The 20,949-nt window shown below is 43.9% G+C and overlaps 1 protein-coding gene across 2 annotated transcripts in view; it reads left to right on the top strand.

Moving 5' to 3' along the window:
* Window positions 1–2,113: 2,113 nt before the first annotated feature.
* The window catches only part of TGFB2 (transforming growth factor beta 2), a 78,164-nt gene continuing 59,328 nt past the window's right edge, over window positions 2,114–20,949 (top strand). For both annotated transcript variants that reach the window (XM_045536069.1, XM_045536070.1), the window contains exon 1: window positions 2,114–2,579. In XM_045536069.1, the coding sequence (XP_045392025.1) occupies window positions 2,234–2,579 (346 nt within the window). In that variant the 5' untranslated portion in view covers window positions 2,114–2,233. The remainder of the gene's footprint in view (window positions 2,580–20,949) is intronic.

The raw sequence follows: 20,949 nt of genomic DNA on the forward strand, positions 1-20,949 counted from the left end.
TCAAGTTATGAGTAGTGTATAACAGTAGACATCAAACACTTAAAATTCCAGCTTCCCGGATAAATGCTATGGAAAGAATGAAGTTGGTTGATAATGTCCAGCCTAGGAAGAAGGTGAAGACAAAGCCATGTAAGAAGTGGCTTAGGCAGCAAATTATAAAGATGACCACTCATTCATTCAAAGCGGTAAAACAAAGAAATACACCTTATTCTTTAGGTTAAAAAAAAAAAAAAAGATCTGTTTCCCAGCAGTTCACAGAGAATTAGACTGTAAACACCAAACAAATATAATAAGCTCTAGAATGGCAACCTGTTGTGAAATCCCAGAAGAACAAAAAGGTAGGACGTGAATCCTAGATTGGAAGGCATGACTTCAGGACTGGCCTGGCCAGGGTAGGCTGGTGCTCCCTCCATAGGCGCGTGTACACATAACACAGGAGGGAACACTCCCATTCTGGAGCCAGGGATTCAATTTGGGGGACTGTGAGTGAGCCACACTAAGTAAAAAGGGGAGACTTGATAGCCTGTCCTTCAACAGACAAAATGACCGTAGAGAGGAAATACCGTAAATCACCGTTGTCAGGGCGCACATTCCACCTCCTTCCTCCCTTGCCCGCAGCCGTCCTCATTTCCACACCCCCTCAACGGTTTGGGGAGAGCTCGTGGTCTAAGTAACGAGAGGACTTCTGACTGTAATCCTAGCACGTCACTTTGTTGAAGGCAAACACGTGGTTCCGAGAGAACTTATAAATCTCTCCTCCCCGGCAAGATCGTGATGTTATCTGCTGGCAGCAGAAGGTTCGCTCCGATCGGGGCTCCAGAAGCTCCCGACGAAAGAGAGAGAGAGACAGAGAGAGAGAGGTAGCAGAGCAAGAGAGCAAGTGAAAGAGGCAGGGGGAGAGGGATGGAGAACGTTAGTATAACGGTCTAGGGAGTCGTTCAGGAACAAACTCGGGCTGCCCGGCTGCAGAAAAGAGGCGAAAGAGAGGGTCTATTTCTGGGTGGCAAGTGCCTACCTGCCCTAAGCGAGACAGTCCACGTGGGGGAGAAAACAGGAGAGGCTGGGAAAGGGTGGGAGTCCAGGGGAGCCCTTACGCAACCCCCTTGGGAATAAAACTCCCCAGCCATCGCATCCCAGGGGCTGCCGTTGTGGTCCGCAGGGGGCGAGAGCGACGGCGGCGGAGGCCGATCGGCGGCGGGGCTGGCGTTTCCAGCGAGAGGCGGAGCGGGAGAAGGAGGGAGCCGGAGAGCGGACGCGTTTGCAAGCGGCGGCGGCGGCGGCGGCGGCGGCGGCAACGTGGAGTAACCCAGCGGGTCCGCGCACCGCCCGGGTGTAGGCCCCAGCGCGCGGCTCCCGGAGCAGGATCGTCGCAGCCTCCGCGACCTCCGCGGCCCCCGACCGAGTCCCGAGCGCCCAGCGCCGTGCGAAGCGCACCCGCCTCCCCGCGGCGCGCCGGGCTCGCCCCCAGCGCGCGCACCCCCGCGCACGCACACACACACACACACACACACACGCGCACACACGCGCACACACACACACACACACACACACACACACACGTGTGCGCTTCTCCGCTCCCGAGCTGCTGCTGCTGCTCCTGCTCCCAGCGCCGCAGTGGAAGGCAGGGCCGAACCGCTCCTTCTTTAAATATATAAATTACTGCCCGGCTCAGCCCCGGCGGCCCCCCTTGCAGCGCGCCCGGCGCCCCTCCCGTCAGTTCGCCAGCTGCCAGCCCCGGGACCTTTTCATCTCTTCCCTTTTGGCCGGAGGAGCCGAGTTCAGATCCGCCACTCCGCAGCCGAGACTGACACACTGAACTCCATTTCCTCCTCCTACATTGATTTCTGCTAAATAGCCACTCGTCTATTTTTTTTCCCCCCCACGTCTGGTTGCTCCAAGAAAATTTTTTCTTACTCCCCAAAGTCAGGGTTCCCCCTGCCCATCCCGTATTAATATTTTCACTTTGGGAACTCCTTGCCTTTTCTTTTCTTTTTTCTTTTCTTTTCTTTTTTTTTTAAAGGAATCAAGCAAGATACTTTTTTTTTTCTGTTGGGCATTGACTTTCGATTGTTTGCAAAAGTTTCCGCATTAAAAACAAACAAACAAACAACTCTCCCTGGTCTGTACTTAGAGAATTGTTCGTTTCTTTGTTTTCTTCTTCTTACTTTTTGTAAAAACCAAAACAACAACAACAACAACAAAAACCCAAAACTTTTTTCCACCTTTTTAAAAAATGCACTACTGTGTCCTGAGCGCTTTTCTGCTCCTGCATCTGGTCACGGTCGCGCTCAGCCTGTCTACCTGCAGCACGCTCGATATGGACCAGTTCATGCGCAAGAGGATCGAGGCGATCCGCGGGCAGATCCTGAGCAAGCTGAAGCTCACCAGCCCCCCAGAAGACTATCCCGAGCCCGAGGAGGTCCCCCCGGAGGTGATTTCCATCTACAACAGCACCAGGGACTTGCTCCAGGAGAAGGCGAGCCGGAGGGCGGCCGCCTGCGAGCGCGAGCGGAGCGACGAGGAGTACTACGCCAAGGAGGTTTACAAAATAGACATGCCGCCCTTCTTCCCCTCCGAAAGTAAGTGTCGACCCTCGCTGCCATCCCCCAGGTTCAGCGCTGCCCCGGGAGCTCGCGCACCCGCGGCAGCCCCGGGGATCGCCCTGCCCTGCCCCGCTTGCCCGTCGCTCTCTTCCCGGGGTCTCCCGTCCTTCGCCCCGTCCACCTCCGTTCCACTCGCGTGCTTGAGACCGTCAGGCTTTGAAACGCGAACTTTCTGCTTTATTTTCTCCACCTCTCCCTTCCCCCCAACGCCTCAGTCCTGTCTAAGGCGTTACGCTCTTTTTCTCGTCCCCTGACATTCTTTACTCGGCCGCCAGCCTGGAGTCGGCCCCCCTCTGTCTGTCAAACCAGAGGCGCTCCCCGGGGCAGCGTCAACCCGGGAAACCGCGGCAGGTTTGTTTTCTTTGCTCCGATGGACGTGGAGCGCGCCGAGCTGGTGCACGAAGGGTTAAAAAAAAAAAAAAGAGGCTCAAAACTGGCCTCTCGGGAAGGCGCCCCCCCTTTCCGCGCTGACCGATCAGCTGGGTCCCCAAGCCTTCCCCATTGTCTCCAGCTCCCCTAAAAAATGTCAGCATCGCGGAGACCCCTCGAGACACGTACCTCGAAACCCTCCCTCCGTGATGTGCCTATTGCCACCCCTGGGCGTGTAATTACCCAATGGCAAACCCTCGTAACCACGTCCCCTTTTGACTTCACCTGGAGTGACAGAAAGGACAACTGCGTTTCTGACTGTGTTCTAAAAAGGTTTCAGTTTACGTTATTTTTCAGAATTCACCCAAACCTGCCTTCTTAAAGATCTCCGGTGTAGCAGATCATTTTTCATTTTTCTTAGGGGCTTACTGTTGATCTTTTTCAACCTTGAGCACCGTGCTCCTGCCTTTTCATAGGCTTTCTGTAGTTACTTCCGTGCATTCCTAAAACTCAGAGTAGAAGACAGCCGGATTTTTTTTTTTTTTTTTAAACTGGCTTCTGGCTTCTCTGAGAACAGTGTCCTCAAAACCAGCTGGCATACAGTAGCAATGGGAGTGAAATGATTTATTGTGGAGCTCTTTGGGGGGGAAGGGAGAGGACAGTTAGCACAGAATTATTTCAGAGTTCTTAAAACAAAAAAAGAGAGAGAGAGAGAGAGGGAGAAGCAGTAACTAGTGATACCTGAGAGGGTTAACTACCAGGAAGAAGCAAAAGAAAAGGAAAAAAAAAATCACTTGTACATTTGTGTATTCCAAATCCCAAGTTGTAAACTTTTCATTGGTTGCTCATTCCTCTCCTCCCCTTTCCATGCCCTATATACTTGCTGGCTGCCTTTGCAACATCTCTGTGTCTTGCCGAAATAGATAATACAGCCATCTTGGTAATTTTATCCTAGAGATTCTAATTGCAGGGTGGTGCTTTTCTTTGTTAATATTTATTTTTAGTTGGACAAGTCCTGGCCCTATGACTTGCCATGTCTTGTACTTGATGGTCTCAGAATGTCAGCCCGTGCATCTAACCCCAGTCTTTCTGGTGACCTTTATTTTGCCGCGGGTTCTGTTCTTCTTGTTCAATAGCAGAACAGATGCAGGGAATTCTGGCAAGCAGAATGATTTTATTATTGTAATTATGGCACTATCCACAGCAGTGGTGATAAATATACTCCACCCTGGTTATCCCCCTGGGGAAGTAAAGCTTTCTATCTGGGGTGGAGCCAAGGAGATATTAGGAGAGCAAGTTCATTGTAATTAGTCCAAAACCATTGAGTTGGAGCAGGGAGTTGAGTCAGTTTGCTTTCTCTAGCACGTGCATCGGTTCTTCTGGTATTTGGGCAGACAGGCAAGTATGTTATGCAGAACCTGAAATAACTCATCCTTCAATGTTTACATGCAGAAGCTCTAATAAACCACCAGTACTTTTATAACACAGAGAGGAGATCTGATCTTATTATCGTGTAGGTATGGAGAGAGCAAGTAACCCAAGAGGGCGTTAATTTTTTGTTCTCTCAAGCACACTTTGGTCTGAAGAGCTGAGATGGTCCAACCCAGGATCACAGTCATCAACAAATTAGAAAAATTCCTAGGTTATTAGGAAGGTTTCAGAATATGGCATCTAAGATCATTGTGTGCATTCTCTTCTCCCTTTCATCCCTAGCTGCCAAATAAATTAAAATTTCTGGTAAGTCCAGGATAAAATATGTACTATCAGTTTTCATACAGAAAATAGAGGCTTTAAGTTTAGGAGCAGAAAGCCATATTAATAGCAGGTTCGATACTACTGTGCAAGGACTGTGGATAATTTTATAGAAAGTAGGTTAACTGATTTTCCAGCACTTTCTAGTTATACTGGAATATAGTGAATCTTTCCAAAAAAAAAGGAAGAAAAGAAAAAAACCCCATATTTTTAAAAAGCAAATTGAAAGTACAGCATTGGCTTATATACCGACTTTCCCTCTTTAGGACTTTTCTGCTTAACTTTTAACTCGGCTGTCACTGAGGGAGTGTGCCTGTCATTTCTTGCAGTGAATCTGGCAAGGGTCATAAGCCCCAGAGATGAAGGCATGGGAAAGATCACTGGTTCATTTTTTACCACCAACTTATTAGTGTTCGGGGAGTGACTTCAGCTCAAGTATTACAAATATGCTCTAATTATACTCAATGAGCTATATATCATTACAGATTGCTGATAGCCCTTTATGGGACATTTTATAAAGTTCAGACTAAATATTTTTAGCAATGTGGAGATTTAAAAGTAAAAATATAAGAGATATTGTATATGCCTTCAGGCCTATTTTGTCTTAAATATTATCCTTGGCCAAGTGTACTATATAAATACAGTAAATATGAATAGAACTGGCCAGGTGCCAGTCTCCTAGGATGAATTTTAGTCAAGAATGTATTTCTGGGATATAAATAATACTGTGTCAACATTTAAAGTAGGGGTATGATTAGTTTTGAATTTATTCATATTGATCTTTTCACATGCTGTTAGTTTAAGGCTCAAAGTGGAGTTATGCTAAGGTTTACCGATAGTTTGCCCACTGGGAATTAGTGGACTTCTAGTAGTTTGACAGTCCGCTTGATGTTCAAGGCATATCTATTCAGAAGACACTGCATGAGGTTTTAGAAATTTAGAAAGAATGATTTCATTAAATGCAGAAAGACTCCAAATAATTGACTTGCAAAATCTGTAGTGGCTTGGACAATCAAAAATAGGAAGAGACAAAAAGTTTCATTTTCTTTCTTTCTTCTCCCTTTTTCATTGTAACAATCAGCACGTGCTGTGGTTCTAACCCTGGTGATTTTGTATACCCTTCTTCTCCCTCCACTCCCACTGGAACATTTGGCAAAGTCTGGAGACATTTTTGGTTGACTGGGGGTAGAGGGGTGCTATTGGCATTTAGTGGCCAGAAGCCAGGGATGTTTCTAACCATTCTATAATGCACAGGACAAACCTCCCCTCCCCCATCAAGGAATCATCCAGACCAAAATGTCAGTAATGCCCATGTTGAGAAGCCCTGATAGCCCTGGTATTTATTTTGGGTTACTGAATTCTGTTGGTAACATTATTTCAAAAGTAATAATAAAAATAAAATATCTTTTTGAACAAAGGATATTAAAATGAGAGCATTGAATAGGAGGATAATTAGAAGGTTATTGTAATCAAATGGAGTATGGAATAGACCATTTTGTATGGTATATTCTTTATTATTGCGATCTTAAATCAACTAAATTAGAAACATCAAAACTTCCCATTTCTTTAGTGTGACTAATGGTGTTGACCCATCCAGTAGCTTCAGTCAGCAGCAATGTGATGTCAGAACAGAGAAAAAAGAAGTGAGGAATTATCTTGGGTTTTCCTTACAGTGAAAATAAGTAGTTTGTGTTAATAAAGAGTGGACTCTCCAAGCTAGGCAACAGAAGAAAGTAATCATGTTTGTTTATTCTACCATATTGAATTAGATAAAACTAAAATATTACAGACTGAAAAATCACAATGAGATTTCTTTTGTAATTGTTTCACATGAATGTGAAATATTTAATACCAAGCAATCTCCTTTTCTATTTCCTCTGTAATTTTCCAAGTGACATTGTGGAATGTAGAATGGAATACCAATGACACTATGGTTTGGGGAAATGTGACTTAGCATTCAATTCATGAATATGTCTTTCTATATACCAATTGCTGGTCTGTTGACCAGTTGCCCAGTCGCGGAAAATATTAGCAATTGCTGGAACATAGAAGTACTTTTGCTTTACTTTATTTTTTAAGATTCTCTGTGTGTGTTTGTTTGTATGTGGGTGGATGAGAGAGAAAGAGAGAGACTGATCAAAGACAGACTTGAACTCCTTGACTTCCAGAATGATTTGAGTTATTAATACACAACAGACCAAACTTTAATTCCCCCCTTTTATTGCATCATTGCTTGTTCTAATTCTAGTGCCTAATTGTGGTTACATTTAAGTTGGGCCACATTCTCTTCCTTCAGCATTTCCTTTTTTTTTTCCTTTTTTTTTTTTTTTTTTTTTTTTTTACTTTTCAAAGACTAGAAAAAATTCTCAAAGACATAGACTGTTTATAACTGAAGCAGTTCAGAAGTCTTTGTTGCCAACTGAGGCCAGCCTGCTTTATGCCTCTCCTGAGGGGATCCCTGCTCGCCACCCAGTAGAGGCTGGGCTTTGGGAATCTTGAGGGACAGGTGGGGACCACTTGACCTCCCAGAAGGAAGCCGGCGGGGGAGCCCTCCGTGTCTCTACAGCGACCCCTGTGGTCCACTCAAGGAGCTGCATTTTTTTGAATTAAGACTTCTCCCTGGTGAAAAGATGCTGATGTAACCTAGTCGCAGCATCTTTCATATAAAGATATGAAAGAATGACAGATCATTTTTCCTAGAGGAAACGGAGACGTAAAAAAAGAGCTAATGACTCAGTGTTAAACCCACATCAAATCTGGGTTAGAACCAAGGAGGTCACTGACTCCTAGGCCTTTGCCCAGAAATTACAACACACGTCACGCTGCTTTTTTAGAAGGTTCGGGAAAATAGAGTGGAGGAGCCTGGCCCAGGGAGAAGTGTGCAGGCCCACCTCTACTTCTGTCCCCCACCATATGTTCAGGGGTAAGGTGAGCAGTAAGCAAGAGATTGCATGGAAGAGCTCTGCAAATCGCCCTTCCAGCCAGCCCGATGTAGCATTTCCGGTGCTGCCAGGATCCTGGAGAGAGGATTTGGATTTGCCAGATGTGCTTGCTCTACTTCAGCAGCTCTTCTGCTCAAGGGTGTATTCCACTTTGCAGATTCTGAACAGCTTGATGAAATGTGGCTCTGGCCGAGATAAACAATTGTTTCCATTGTCATTTTGAAAGCATATGGTGTGCTTTCATTTTTTGTTTTTTGGTTATTTTTTTAAATATCCTTTAAAAACAAAGATAGTTTTTAACTTAGGGATTCAATGTTGTCCAGGTATTTTATTTTAAATTTAATAACATGTTAGGGATTCTTGGGTGGGTGTGTTTAGACTGAAAAGTTTGCTTCCATCATCTGTTTAGAAGACATTTGCATCATGCTACAGACCATAAGCTGCTTTTGGTGGTGGTGTGTTTTGTTTCTTTTCTCACCTCAGGTATCCAGAAGTAGGTGTTTAACTACACTGCACTTAAACCACCACTTTGCTTCCTGGATTGGCTTGGTGGCCTTGATCCTGAAGAATACTGCCCCTTAACCTCTTCCCTGCAATCTCTGAAGTCCCTTCTTGCCCTTCACTGTGATGCACTCTCTGCATATATGGTGGTTGAAGGCTCACACATCATGTCCCCATTCAATAGTTTGCTGAGTTTGTGGGAGACAGGAGCCCCTTCATTTAACCAGGCCTCAGTTTCTTCACTTGTAAAGATGAAGATTACAACACTTACTTCCTAGGGCTATAAAGGGTTGACGATCATATGTATGAAGAAACACCTAATGCAGCTGCTTCTGGCCCTTAGTAGGCCTTCTTTGGATTGGCAGCTGTTAACTCACTGAGTCTCAAACACCATTGACTTTAAGATGCATCATTATTTTATGTGCCGCTAAGAAAGAAATATCACTGCCAAGTAACTCCAATGTGCCATTGATTATAACAGAGTCTGGATTTTAGAGATATGAAAATGCAATTAAAAGTGATGCCCTGTGGACCACTTTCACTAGCCTGGGATGTCTTGGGGCCTCCCTCTCATTCTTTGCTTTGTGGTTCCACTCAGTGGATCTATTTCCCTCGCACACTCAGATTGTTCCGTAGGTGGCCTTTGCCACTTCAGGGCAGGGCTAGTCATTTGCCATGTTTGTATCTGGTCCTATGAAAAGGCCTTGAGAGTTTAGGCTTCTCTGGGCCAGACTTTTCAGGGTCTGGCTCTTCCTCCTTGCTCAGCCCCTCCTATCACGAAGTCCCTGCATGAAAACTACACTCTTGTCACATCACCCTCTTTGCCTTTACCCAACTAGGCAATTTATTTTCATGCCTCTGGGCCTTTGTTTGTGCTTTTTCCTCCACTTGGAGTTGTATCTTTTGACACCTTTAAAAATCTTTCTAGGCTTAGTCAGATACCACCTCCTTAAGAAACCTTTCTTGATTTTCCTAGTCTCATTTAATCTGGACTCTAACTGTACTGATGTTTGTCTCTGTCTCTGCCTATTCTCTTTTGCTGGTGGTAGTAACATCTAGCTCTATTTCAGGCTGTCTTCTTCGCTGGTTTGTAAACTTCCTCAGAACAGAAACCGAATCTAACTTACTTACAGTCTTACAGGACCCTAGCACATTGCATTTGCTCAATAAATGTTCGACAGATGAATGAGCATTTTCTTTAGAGAGTAAGATCGAACTACTGGAAGGAAGATCTGTGAGTTCAAGGAGGTGTAGAGATGTGGAGAGATGAAATCTCTTCACCTTCATTATCAGGGAAAATGTGTCTGATGGCTCATATCACTGTGCTAAGACAGCCATACATTTCCTGTTTCCAGTTTTTCTGTTAATCGTGAAAATGATGATGATAATGAAAGCTAAGCTTTATTGGGGTACTTACTATCTGCCAAACATAGTTTTAAATATTTTACATATATGTACTCTTAAATCCTCACAAGCAACCCTATAAAGTCAGTACTAATATTTTCCCTTTGAATCTGAGGACATGAAAATAGCTATTTCTATCAGTGATATCTTACTGAAATAAGGCTTTCAGTCACCACAGATAATAGAGCCCTAGTACCGAGCCCAGGAAATATGGAACATGACTTTTCTTGCCCTCTAGAAAAATGATGTAGTACATCCGCAAGAGAAAGGTGAACCTCCTCTGCTACCAAAAATTACATTTACAAACTCTGAATTCTTTTTTGTAGAAAAGGAAATATAACTCTCAAGTCTTGCACACAGCCTTGAATCTTTTTTCTTGCCTCTAACACATTCATCTTTTCTTTCTGCACTTGGTTGATACAAAAATTGTGATATCTCAAGTCCCTCACTTTGGTTTTTAACTGCAACCATTTTCTTCACAAAAGTTGGGATGAATTTGATGGATAGGGCAGTCTTCTTGTCTCTTTCAGAGAATTAATTTGTTTGGGAAGGCAAGATGGTGTTGTACAATGAGCATGGACTTTGGAGCCAAACAAACCCAATAAGTAAAGGAAGGAGAATAAATAAAAGGGAATTGCGCTAGAGGAATCTCAGAGGCTGAAAGAGAAGCAGTAGCATCAAAGACAAGAAGTCCTACTCCAGGCCTGTGGCAATTGTTAAAAAGTGGTCCTGTTTTGGTTAGCAACTTGGCTCTCTCAGTGCAAGTTATTAAAAACTGCCTCATTGACATTTAAGTTGCTTCCTGCTGAATTCAGATCTTAGCTCTGCCATCATTGGCTTTTTGTGGCTGAGTTTGAAACCTGGCCTTCATTTCTTTATTTGTAAAGATGGAGAAATTAACACCTGCTTCCTTGGGTGTTGTAAAGGAATGAGAAGTGTGAAGCACTTAACGTGGCTGTCTTTGGCAATCAGTAGGCCTTTGCACAGCAGCTATTGTTCATGGAATCTCAGACACCACTGACTTCACAATGCACTGTTATTTTATGTGCCACTAAGAAAGAGATGTCACTACCAATTAACTCTCCTGTGCCATTGATTATAAGAAAGGACCTGGATTTTTAGAGATACTAAAATGTGAAAAATATGTAGAATCAGTGAAATCACATAAATATGTGTGGAATGAAAGAATAGCAGCGTGGGTGCACATGGTTCAGAAGCTGGAAACACATGGAAAATTAAGTGGAGGCGTGACATGTACCCTCAGAAAGCTTTTCAGTTTAGTGAATCTCAGGAGCCTCACCTGGTGCTGTCTGCCTGGGGAACAGGAAGCAGGAGGTCCACGTGATATGCTCCTCCCAGCCAAGAGAGTCTTGAAAATGAAAAATTTCCGGTTTTGATTTTTTTTTTTGACAACTAAGATGTTACCAGCTGTTTCAAAGGATATGTAAATTTTTAGGGAAAAAATGTTTAAATTATTTTTATTGATCTCTCCAAATGTGCGCATGAGTCCATAGCACCTGCCTCTTTGTCTTCCCTGGGTCACAAAGTCTGAAATCAAATAAAGGACCAAGAGGGGGCGGTTCCTAAAAAGCTAACGTGCAGAGTAGGCTTCTGTGCAATGTGCTTCTGGGCCTGGTGCCACCTCTCCTCACAGGTGCCCTGTCCCTTGTCACCTACCCCAGTGATTGACAGACTGAGAAAGAAGCCAGGACGTTGGGAGTCAAGGCTGAGGCAGGTCAGGCAGCCGTGGCTGGACCCAGGTAGAGCACATCTCATCGCTGTAACCACGCACTGGCCGCAGCAGCCTCTTAGCTGTCAGGTGGATCATTTAAAAAAAGGCTTCAGTGATGGAATCGCATTAGGGAGTAGAAGTCCCAGTGGAGAAGGTGGATGAGATGAAGAGGAGGGACTGATCAGGAGTCACTGCAAAGTGCTTAAGGGGTAGAAATGTAAACAGAGGAGAAGCCACACTAAGGCCTTGGGTCCTGGTTAACAGTGTAAGATGTTCTCTCAGTGAGTTGGCATCCTGGCTTTCTTGGGGCAATCCAGTGACACCACTGGTGTGAGAAAACACTGCTTTCCAAGAGGAATTGGGTTTACTGGATTTAGTGTCTATTAGAAGCAGGGAAAGCCCTGTGGAGCAGAGAAAGCAGTCCTCTGGGGACCAGGACCACCCCTTCATTCTCTCAAATGAATACTTGGGTTTGCTGCTGCTTGATAAGTCAGAAATGCTTGCCTTGAATGTTCCTGTAACCACGATGACTTGAAGAACTTCAGGCAAATGGAAAATGATTTCTGGATGTTGGGAAGCTCAAGACTTCTGCAAAGAGTTTGAATGCATTTCCATCCCTCCACAGGCAGCTGTTGTCTCTCTCACTCTAGAATGTTCCACACCTCTTTGCACACAGGGGGGGCATCCCTGTTCTCTCAGGCCTTCCTCGCTACCTACATGTTGGTAATTACGAAGCAGGTTATTCCTGAAGAGGAGACACTGTTTCTGAAAGAAAAGTCATGGGGTAGCGATTTGAGAAGAAGACTGCTCTTTTGGAGTTGTTGTTTGTTTCAGGAAGTACTGTAGCATCTTTTTGGTCTCATGAAAGAAAAAGAAAAATGTTGTGACTTAGACCTTGGCTCTGTTCATTTGGCTTTTCCTATCTAGCCCACACTGCACTGACAAATAGCACATCTGTCTTGACAAGCTAGTTCGCAAATAACTCTTCATTCATAACTTTAGGGTGTTGTCAGAATCCTTATTTGTTACTTCATCCTGTGAACAAGAATGCAGAATTTGGTTTTGAGAAACACACTGAAATGACCACAAGTCCACTGGCCTTTGTAGATCTATCTGAAAAAGATTACTGTGTGCTTTTTAGCGGACTTTCAGAGCACTAAAATATTTATTGTTGCCAAAACATAAATGGGAATTTTCTGGGAAATACAATTTAATTTTGAAGTTTTGGATTCATTTCAGTGGTGGTAATTTCAATGCTGCTTAGACCAAGTTTATCAGGAATTGTTCTGTCTACACCAGATGTAGCAGTAACTTTGCTTTTCCCTCCATTGGGGGCTTTCTTTTTTATGTAGTCATTATTTCCCTATCTGTTGGCTTAATCTCATTTTCACTTTTGCCTTGACATCTTCATGGCAATGCAACTAAAGTTGTTTCTACTTGCTTTATAATGAAGTCTTGTAATTTAGCTCAGAAAGTCCAAAAAGGGTGTGGATGACTTATTCCGATTCTACTTTACAAGGAGAGAAAAATAATCACAGATCAAGAACATTTCTTTGCAGAGGATGGGTGATTTGGTCAAGAAACTATCTCCTCGGAGGTCGGTCAGGGCTTTCTGTGGGCAAATGTTTCTACGTCCAAGTTCATCCCTTGACATTTTGGGTTCTGCAGGGTAAGGAGGGGGAGATAGAGGAAGGAGTGCTCCAAACCTCCTGGCTCTTACCTGAAAGCAGCCGGGCAGAACCAAAGCTGAATGGTTCTTTAGAGATGTCTGTTAAACTCCACTACGTTGGGCTGCTGTAATCTCTCTCCACCCTGTTTTATATCTGAGACAGCTTCAGGCATTGTTTAAAAATCAGATTGATTGGAGTAGTAATTTAGTCACTCACTAGTACTTCTTCATAGTATTAAGCCTTAGGTTGTTAAGTGTATTAACTAAAGTCACTGGTCAGATCTATGAAGGAACTCCTGGACTGCCACTGTTCCACCTACTAAACCTGTGCTTTTCTTCTCCATAGAATGAGGTGACTGGTGCTAATTTGTTTTGGAGAGAGAGATATTTCAGAAGAATTCCACTGTCAGGAACTATCACCATCAATAACGAAACTATGTGTGTAGAGTCATGTCTAATTACATTAACTCTTTGTCACAAGCACTCAGATTCTAGAAACAGGGTCTTAATCCAAGCTGACCCCAAATCATTATACATTTGGATCAGTTTGCCCTTTCTCAGTAACATTTGCTGGTAATTCTCTAGAGAACAGTAGAAACTCATTGTAGTTTAGTGTTGGGAGGAGTGATAGTACCCACTTATAGAATTGCTGTATTATAGTAGAGATGCATTGTATGTCTTTGTAGAAGGGTTGGAGGCATTGGGGCAGGAAGGAGTTTATTTGATATGGAGTTTAGTTGCAACTAAATACTTTAATAGTTAACTTTGTTTTTAATGACATCTAATTCTGCTTAAAATATCACTGCAACAAGAATGGCTTTATCTCTATCATACAGACACCTACAACAGTACACAAAACAACTACTTACTCAGAACAAATCACCCTGATGAGGGGATAATTTTTCCTTGATCCACCTAGTTGGATGGTTTTGAGGTCAAAGGAGGTTTTGTAAGGCGGCTTTCTAACCTATAAGTCACAAAGGCCTGTCCCAGTGGTTTTCAAATTTTACCATGCAAAAGAATTACCTGTAGTACTTTTATAAAGGTAGATTCCCAAGCCTTTGTCTCTCACCTCCATCTAGATAATTATTCAGCAGTTTTAAGGTGGGCTTCAGAAGCCTACATCTTAACAAGAAGGCCAGGTGATTCTCACACGGGTAGTTCAGAAACATACTCCGGAAACACTGTGTGTGTTTATTTTGTTTTGTTGCTTTATTTCTTAGCTGTGTCAAAAATGAACCCCAACACTTTTATAGTTAACTTGATAGTCATTTATTTTGTAAATTACCCATGTAAAATTTAATTCTAGCTCTGATTTCTCTCTTACGACTTGTGTGACCTATAGTCCCCCATTATCAATTAGTGTGTGCCCGAGTTCTTCTAAAAAAGATTATGTTTCTGAGACTATAAATGTCTCAGATTTTCATAATGGGTTATATTGTACAAAGCATTTTCATATATATCCAAAGCCTCACTGATCTAAATAAAGTGTATCCATACCACAGTGCCCCTTCAATCAAGTAGATTATTGAAAATTGATTATTTAAAAGTAAGGACTGCTTTGTGTGGCCTGAATAATCACTGTTAGAAACCTCATATCTCCATCCAATTCATGGTCTTAACTTCTGAGGCATTGCCTCAGCATCAGAGCTCCCTGTCCTTGGGCCTTGCTTAAAAACGAAAAAGAAAGAAAGAAAAGAAAGGATTTTAATACGCAACTTTAGAGCTGAGTGAAAGCAAACCAAAGGTGCCTACTTGAGGGCTGCAGGCTGGAAATGGCAAATGACAATAGTTACCTCACCTTGTTCTCATATGAACTCCTATGACCTGGGTGACCTTGGGCAATTTCAGAGATCTGAATTCTGTTGAATGGGATTGTCCCTCTTCTGCACCACGGCATACACTGGCCTGAAGAAGGTGCTGTTTCCCAGGAAAAGGACTTAAATCCCCCCAAGAAATGCATAGGGCCATAGTGTGAAGAAAAAGTATTGCTAACCCAGGGATGTGCTCTGCCTAGCCTGCCTTTGCCTGGTTGGAGTCTGAGATTCTCATGTGCGATCACTTTCAGCATCTCTTTTTAAAGGTCAGGTAGGAACGAGCAAACTTTGTTTGACTTGCTAATCTTGTGACAAACAGTTTATATCCAGTGTCGCTTCCTGTCTTTGCGGACTGGTTATTTGAGGGGATTTCTTCCTGTAAGACTGTGGAGAAGGCTCTAAAAATAAACAACATGGTTGCTTATTGGTGGGAACATATGTGAGCAGATGTCAGCTGGAAGCAGCATATGGTGACAACATGATAGCAGCATGTACTTATAGCAGCCCCGGTGTTGGGTCTCTTCGTCTGCCACGCCACGCTAGCCCTTCAGAGCCCCGTATCTCAATTAAAGGGCATTCTGGCCAGAAGGTGTGATTCACACATGTGTGACAAGTCTGTGTCACTGGGGGCTTGTCAGTGGGCTGAATGTTGGAGATGGGAAGTTCCAGGGTGTGGAAAAGGCCTTCATTATCCATTTTAACATTGAGTGACAGGCACAAATCTGGCAAAACAAACAAACAAAAAAATCTAAGAGAGGAGTCCATAAGGCCTTTGTCTTTTGTCAAAAGAAGTTTTCAAGTCAGGTCTGAACAGTGGCCATGTTACTTCTAGAAGACACGTTCTATCTATATGACTAGAAAGTGCATGGATTCTAAATTTATGTAAGTAGCTAGGAAAAAACTATATTCTTGACAGGATTAGAAGGCAATTAGGGCTTCTTTTATCACATGTTAGAGAACTAATATGATTACATTCCTTGATCACCTTTTATTTGTCAGTCTCTTTTAAATATATCATCTCATTTCAATTTTATAACAAGTCTCAGGGTTAACCATTATGTCAGTTTCACCTTCTAGACACAGAGGCTTGGGCAAGTTCAGGGGCTTGTCCAAGGACTCACAGGAAACCAGTGACAGAATGGGAGTTTTAATCCCCATCTTCTCAGGCAAAAATCCTGTATTTATTGACCCTACCACAGATAGGAAAGCCTTTGAACACTCAGCAGTATTTTCTCTTCAATTTGCAGTATTTTTTGGTGTATTTTCTTTGCTAAGAATATGATGGGCAATATACACATTGGGTTGGTATTACTCTAAAGAAAGCAAAGTTCAAAATTTCTGGTATCAGAACTGTTATGAAAGATGTGTTTAATCCATTTCAAAGAGCTCCACCTTTTTAAACTATAGCTAAGTAGCCTCCAACCAATATGTACTTGTATTTTTGACTCATTCAAGAAGGAGTTTTCACGTGCAGGTTGGAAATGATGACAGGTGGTTTTAAGAACACTGAAATCTAGGCCAGCCAAATGAAAAACAAAGTTTTATTCTTAATAGGTAGGCTGTCCTTTGTCGAAGGAGGGCATGGCCTTTCTTATTCATCTTGAATATAAATCAAGGTATTTATTTTACCATTTCAGTATATGAATTGTACATCGTTATTTTAACATTAGAGCATGCTAAAGGGAAAACCGAATTCAGAAGTCTGACTGCTGGCTAAGGGATTCCAGAAGCTCTGGGACTAGAATACAGAATCCTCCATTGGTCCTTGGTGTCTAATCCCCTGGCCCCAGGTAGCAGGCACCTTAGATTTCTGGGGGAATGATAAGAACGTTCAGTGAGTCCCTCTTCTGCTTTGAATCTTTGTATAGTTCTGTGCCAGGCATCTCTTCAGTAAAATAGCTAATGACTGTGCTTTTTAAAACTCCTAGCTGTCTGCCCAGTTGTTACAACACCCTCTGGCTCAGTGGGCAGCTTGTGCACCAGACAGTCCCAGGTGCTCTGTGGGTACCTTGGTGAGTACACTTGTCTGCTTTATTCCTCGTTTGACATAGTTGTATCGAGTCCATCTTTAGTATTTGTCTCCTGTGGGGAACTTGTCAAAGGCAAAACAGGATTCTAACATGCAGCCTTGTACCTGAGCAAGCGCAAAGGTGCCTGGAATTTTCTAGTTGGAGTTTATGTGAGCAAAACTGATGAAGAGCTTTGAAGTAATACAATTCATTTGATTGCAGTATGTGAAAGAATGATGGGGGGAATGAGATATGTGTTCCAGGAGTCACAGAATGATTTGAAATATTGATTTCCTGACCCTCGCAGAGGCTACTCTCTGGAGGGTTGACCAGTATGGCCTGAATGTGAAGGGAATGTTCCTTTTTTTTTTATGTCTTATTTGTGTCTATGTTCTTATTCCTGACACATAGTAGTTGCTCAGTTAATGTATTCTGTACTGAACTAAAGTGAAAGGGGATTTCCTCTCCTTTAAGGTTCTAGAATCTAGAGGGAGACTCTTGGCAGAGTTATGCTGATGCTATTGTTTGTGACCTTCGTATTGACATGCCTGGGTTGCATAAGGAAATGGACTGTCATGGGTCGGGCCCTCAGCTGACTACACCTGGCAGCTTACCACTTGCTCAACCCACTTAGTCCTGACCCTCAGACCAAGTGCAAGCTCCTCAGAGCCAGCACCACATGTTAGACTGAGGGGCACCAAAGCCAGAGGTCTCCACCCCTGTCTCATTTGGAACATTAATCAATTCAGCCAGCATTGGCGAATGCCTGCTGTATGCTGGGCAATGAGTCCACAGAAAGAACAGGATCAAAGAGTCTCCTTGATCTTGACACTCAAGGAATTCAGTGGCTAAGTTGCCCTGAACCATGCTCAGGAAGAAAGGAAACAGACTTGTAATCCCGGCATGGGTTCACTACATATTTTTGAGGCTCTGAGAAGGTTTGGATTATGTCGATTCTAAATTTGGGTGGAGGTCCTGGACAGAGACAAAGGAAATTTTTTTGTTATCCTAGGAGAAGTTGGATGTCCTATTCTGCAATTTACTGTGCCTGACATTGCTTCTTAGAAATCAGTATAGCTTATTTACGGTGGGCTAAGCTGGGGGTTCCTCAAAAAGGACTGATTCTATTGAGAGTAGACATTTATTTTAGCACAGAAAGCCTCAAAGTGGCTACTAGCTGCAATGTGAATCAAAAGAGTGAAAGGTTTAACCCATACTTTTAAAGCTCCTTTTGTGAGACCTTATAGTTTTGTTCCTGAGCTCTAAATTTTAATTTGATTTCCCTATCTAAACCAAGGAGTTCAATCTCCGATACTTTCCCACTCACTGACTGGCTATTTGGAAAGGAAAAGGGAAGGGAACGAGAGAAGGAAAACATTTATTAAATACCCCATATGTCCCTGGCACTTAAGACATCTCATCCTAATTTTCCGCACGTTGGTTGATCAGGAGGGCCAAGATGACAATCTCCATTTTTCAGGAACTTGGGGTTTGGAGAGGTAAATACCTTGTCCTTGGTCTGAGAGCTAGCTAGGGGCAGAGCAAAATTCTGAATTCAGATCTGGCTTGGACCACGGACCCCAGAGACCCACCCCACCCCCATTTTTTTTTTTTTTTTTTTTTTGCTTTTCCTTTGGAATCCTCTCCCATTCATTTTATAACTTTCTTACCTACGCCTTTAATTTCCTTTTCATCTTTTCCTCCCATAGTAAGCAAATGGAGAGGCCGCCCCTGGTTCTTCGGGTGGTTTTTCTTTGCAGACACTCCTCGCTCAGGGTTATTTTCGGTCACTTCATCGCTGCGAGCTTCTCCCTTCCTTTGGTGAAAAAAACACTGGGAACCCACCCTGCTCCTCAGCGAGGCTGGGAACATCAGGAGTGTCTCCGAGGGTGTGGAAGGGGAGGTAAGGCACCGGCTCCACGCAGATCCCCGCCGCCGGGCTGCGGGAACCCCCTGCAGACCCCTGCAGACCTTCCACGCAAGGCTGCTGAGCAGCGGGGCTCTGCATTTTTTTTTTTGTCTCTGTTCTTAGAAATAGTAATTGAGTAAAAATGTAAGTGAGCCGATGCCAGGGGGCAGACGTCCAGGGTCAGGGTGAATTTCTCCGTGCTGAGTGTGATTCTGAACACTCGTTAAGTGGAGTCAGCCGGTGCCAAGCAGCTCCAGGGCCGTCCCTGTCACCTTGCGTGAACCGCCTCTCCATTCCAAGGAGATGTGGGGAGCGCTGGGGCCCGTGGCGCCTCTTGCAGTTTGTCGCTGTCTAACCTGCGCGATGCTGATAGCGGCGTGTTCCGACGCCGGCGATCGGACTGGCAGCGCCGGTGCCGCATCAGCGTTAAACCCAGCACCCTGGAGGGTGAAATAGCCCATGCTCCTCACGGCCCAGTTTTCCTCTTTTTAAATTCATTATCCCCCATGATTCCGGTTAAGAGGAGCTTAGCCCGCCTCCACGTTTTCCTAATGAGATACGAGAAGCCCGAGGATGAGCTTGGATGGAGACAGCCTCTCTAGGATGCAATGGATTAACAGTCACGAAGGTGAATTTCAGTTTTAAAAAGGATTTCCTGAGTAAGAGGCTTTTAAGTAGCTCGGTTAGGATTTAGAGATGGTGCTTCTCCAAGTGTGGTCCGCGTTTGTGTCTCCCGAGGCGTCCCCCAGAGTCCCTGCCCTCCCTGAGACCTGCCGGGTGGGAACCGCTGGGCTGGGTGGAGCGGAGGGGCCCGCACGCCTGACACGGGCGCTGCAGGCAGGTGCTGCGGGCATCGCTGAAGTTTGCAGCTGCGCAAGGCAGCGGAGGCTCCGATGATGCGGGTCTGTTTACTCCGCCAGACCCGGAGGGTTCAGATCCAGTGGGGCCTCTGTTTGATCAGCTGGGCCTCCAAGCGCGGGTCCCTGAGCCCATAGCCCCAGTGCAGTTTATGCCCCGGGCTTTCCAGTTTCCCAAATGCATTAAATATCGAGGTACACTTGTCATTAATAGCATCACGCATTGCATCCTGCTCACTGTTCACCTCGCAGGAGGACAATGAGTGTGCTAGGAAGTGAATTAATCACGTAGGGTGGGTGGCAGATGCCTAGCCTAGAAGTTACAGATGGGAGTGAATTCCTGCGCTCAAGGGCAACTGTGGAGTAGGAGGGGGTTTGGGAAGCTGATGTTTAATGTGTAAGTAGCATGTATCATAGAGTGTATAAGGTAGCGTAGAATCCCCTGAAGTAGCGCTTGGACAAAGCGCTACTGACCTCCTCATGGCCTGAATCCCATCCTGTGACATTCCACCGGGTAAGGACCCGGCCAACAAAGGAATGTAAACTCTACTATCTCAGCCAAACTCAGCTTCGGGTAACTGCAGGTTTCCCTGTCTAAATGGTGTTTTTCTCAGGAGGCATTGGAGCAGGTGAGAATCTGACCAAGCTATTAAAAAGGAAAGTGAATGATAAATTGCTTGGTATTTTCTTTGTGCAACCCTGTGCCTCCTGGTTTTCTGATGTTATTTTTGAACTGCCCAATACTTTGAATCTGACCATAGTCTGTAACACTGTCATTTTTTTGGCCATTGAACAATTGAGGGAAATATCGCGTTCTACATGTTCTGCATCACTAAACAGCCCACAGGGCTACTGAAATATGAGAATGACTGGATAGTGTTAATCTTACTTCCTGAAAATCGTTCAGTTAAAAGATCTCTACATTAACTATAAATATAGATATAATTTTAAAATAAAAGTCAAATGCATGCAGAGATCCTCGGAAGACAAAGGTAAAGAGGGGACATTCTTATAACATATTAGTTCATTCACCAGTATTTATGGCTTATCTGCTTGCATCAGGCATGTTCTAGCCGCTGGTGATATCATCAGTGAATCAAATAGCAAAAATCCTTGCCCTTGGGGAGCTTACAGTCTGGTGGTGTAAGATAGACAATTAATAATAAAGATTAAATAAGAATGATATAATTTGATAAATGTTAAGGAGAGAAAAACAGAGATTGGTCAGGGGGATGGGGAGGGAAGTTGCAATTTTAAATAAGCTAGGCATGGAAGAATTCATTTAGAAGGTGGCATTTAAGCAGAGACTTGAAGTAGGTCAGAGTAATCCGGGGCTGTCTGGGGAAGGGCATTTTGTTCTATTCTATTCTATTCTATTCTATTCT

The sequence above is a fragment of the Lemur catta genome, chromosome 23 (assembly GCF_020740605.2).
Source record: "Lemur catta isolate mLemCat1 chromosome 23, mLemCat1.pri, whole genome shotgun sequence".
In the NCBI taxonomy this organism is placed as follows: Eukaryota; Metazoa; Chordata; class Mammalia; order Primates; family Lemuridae; genus Lemur; species Lemur catta.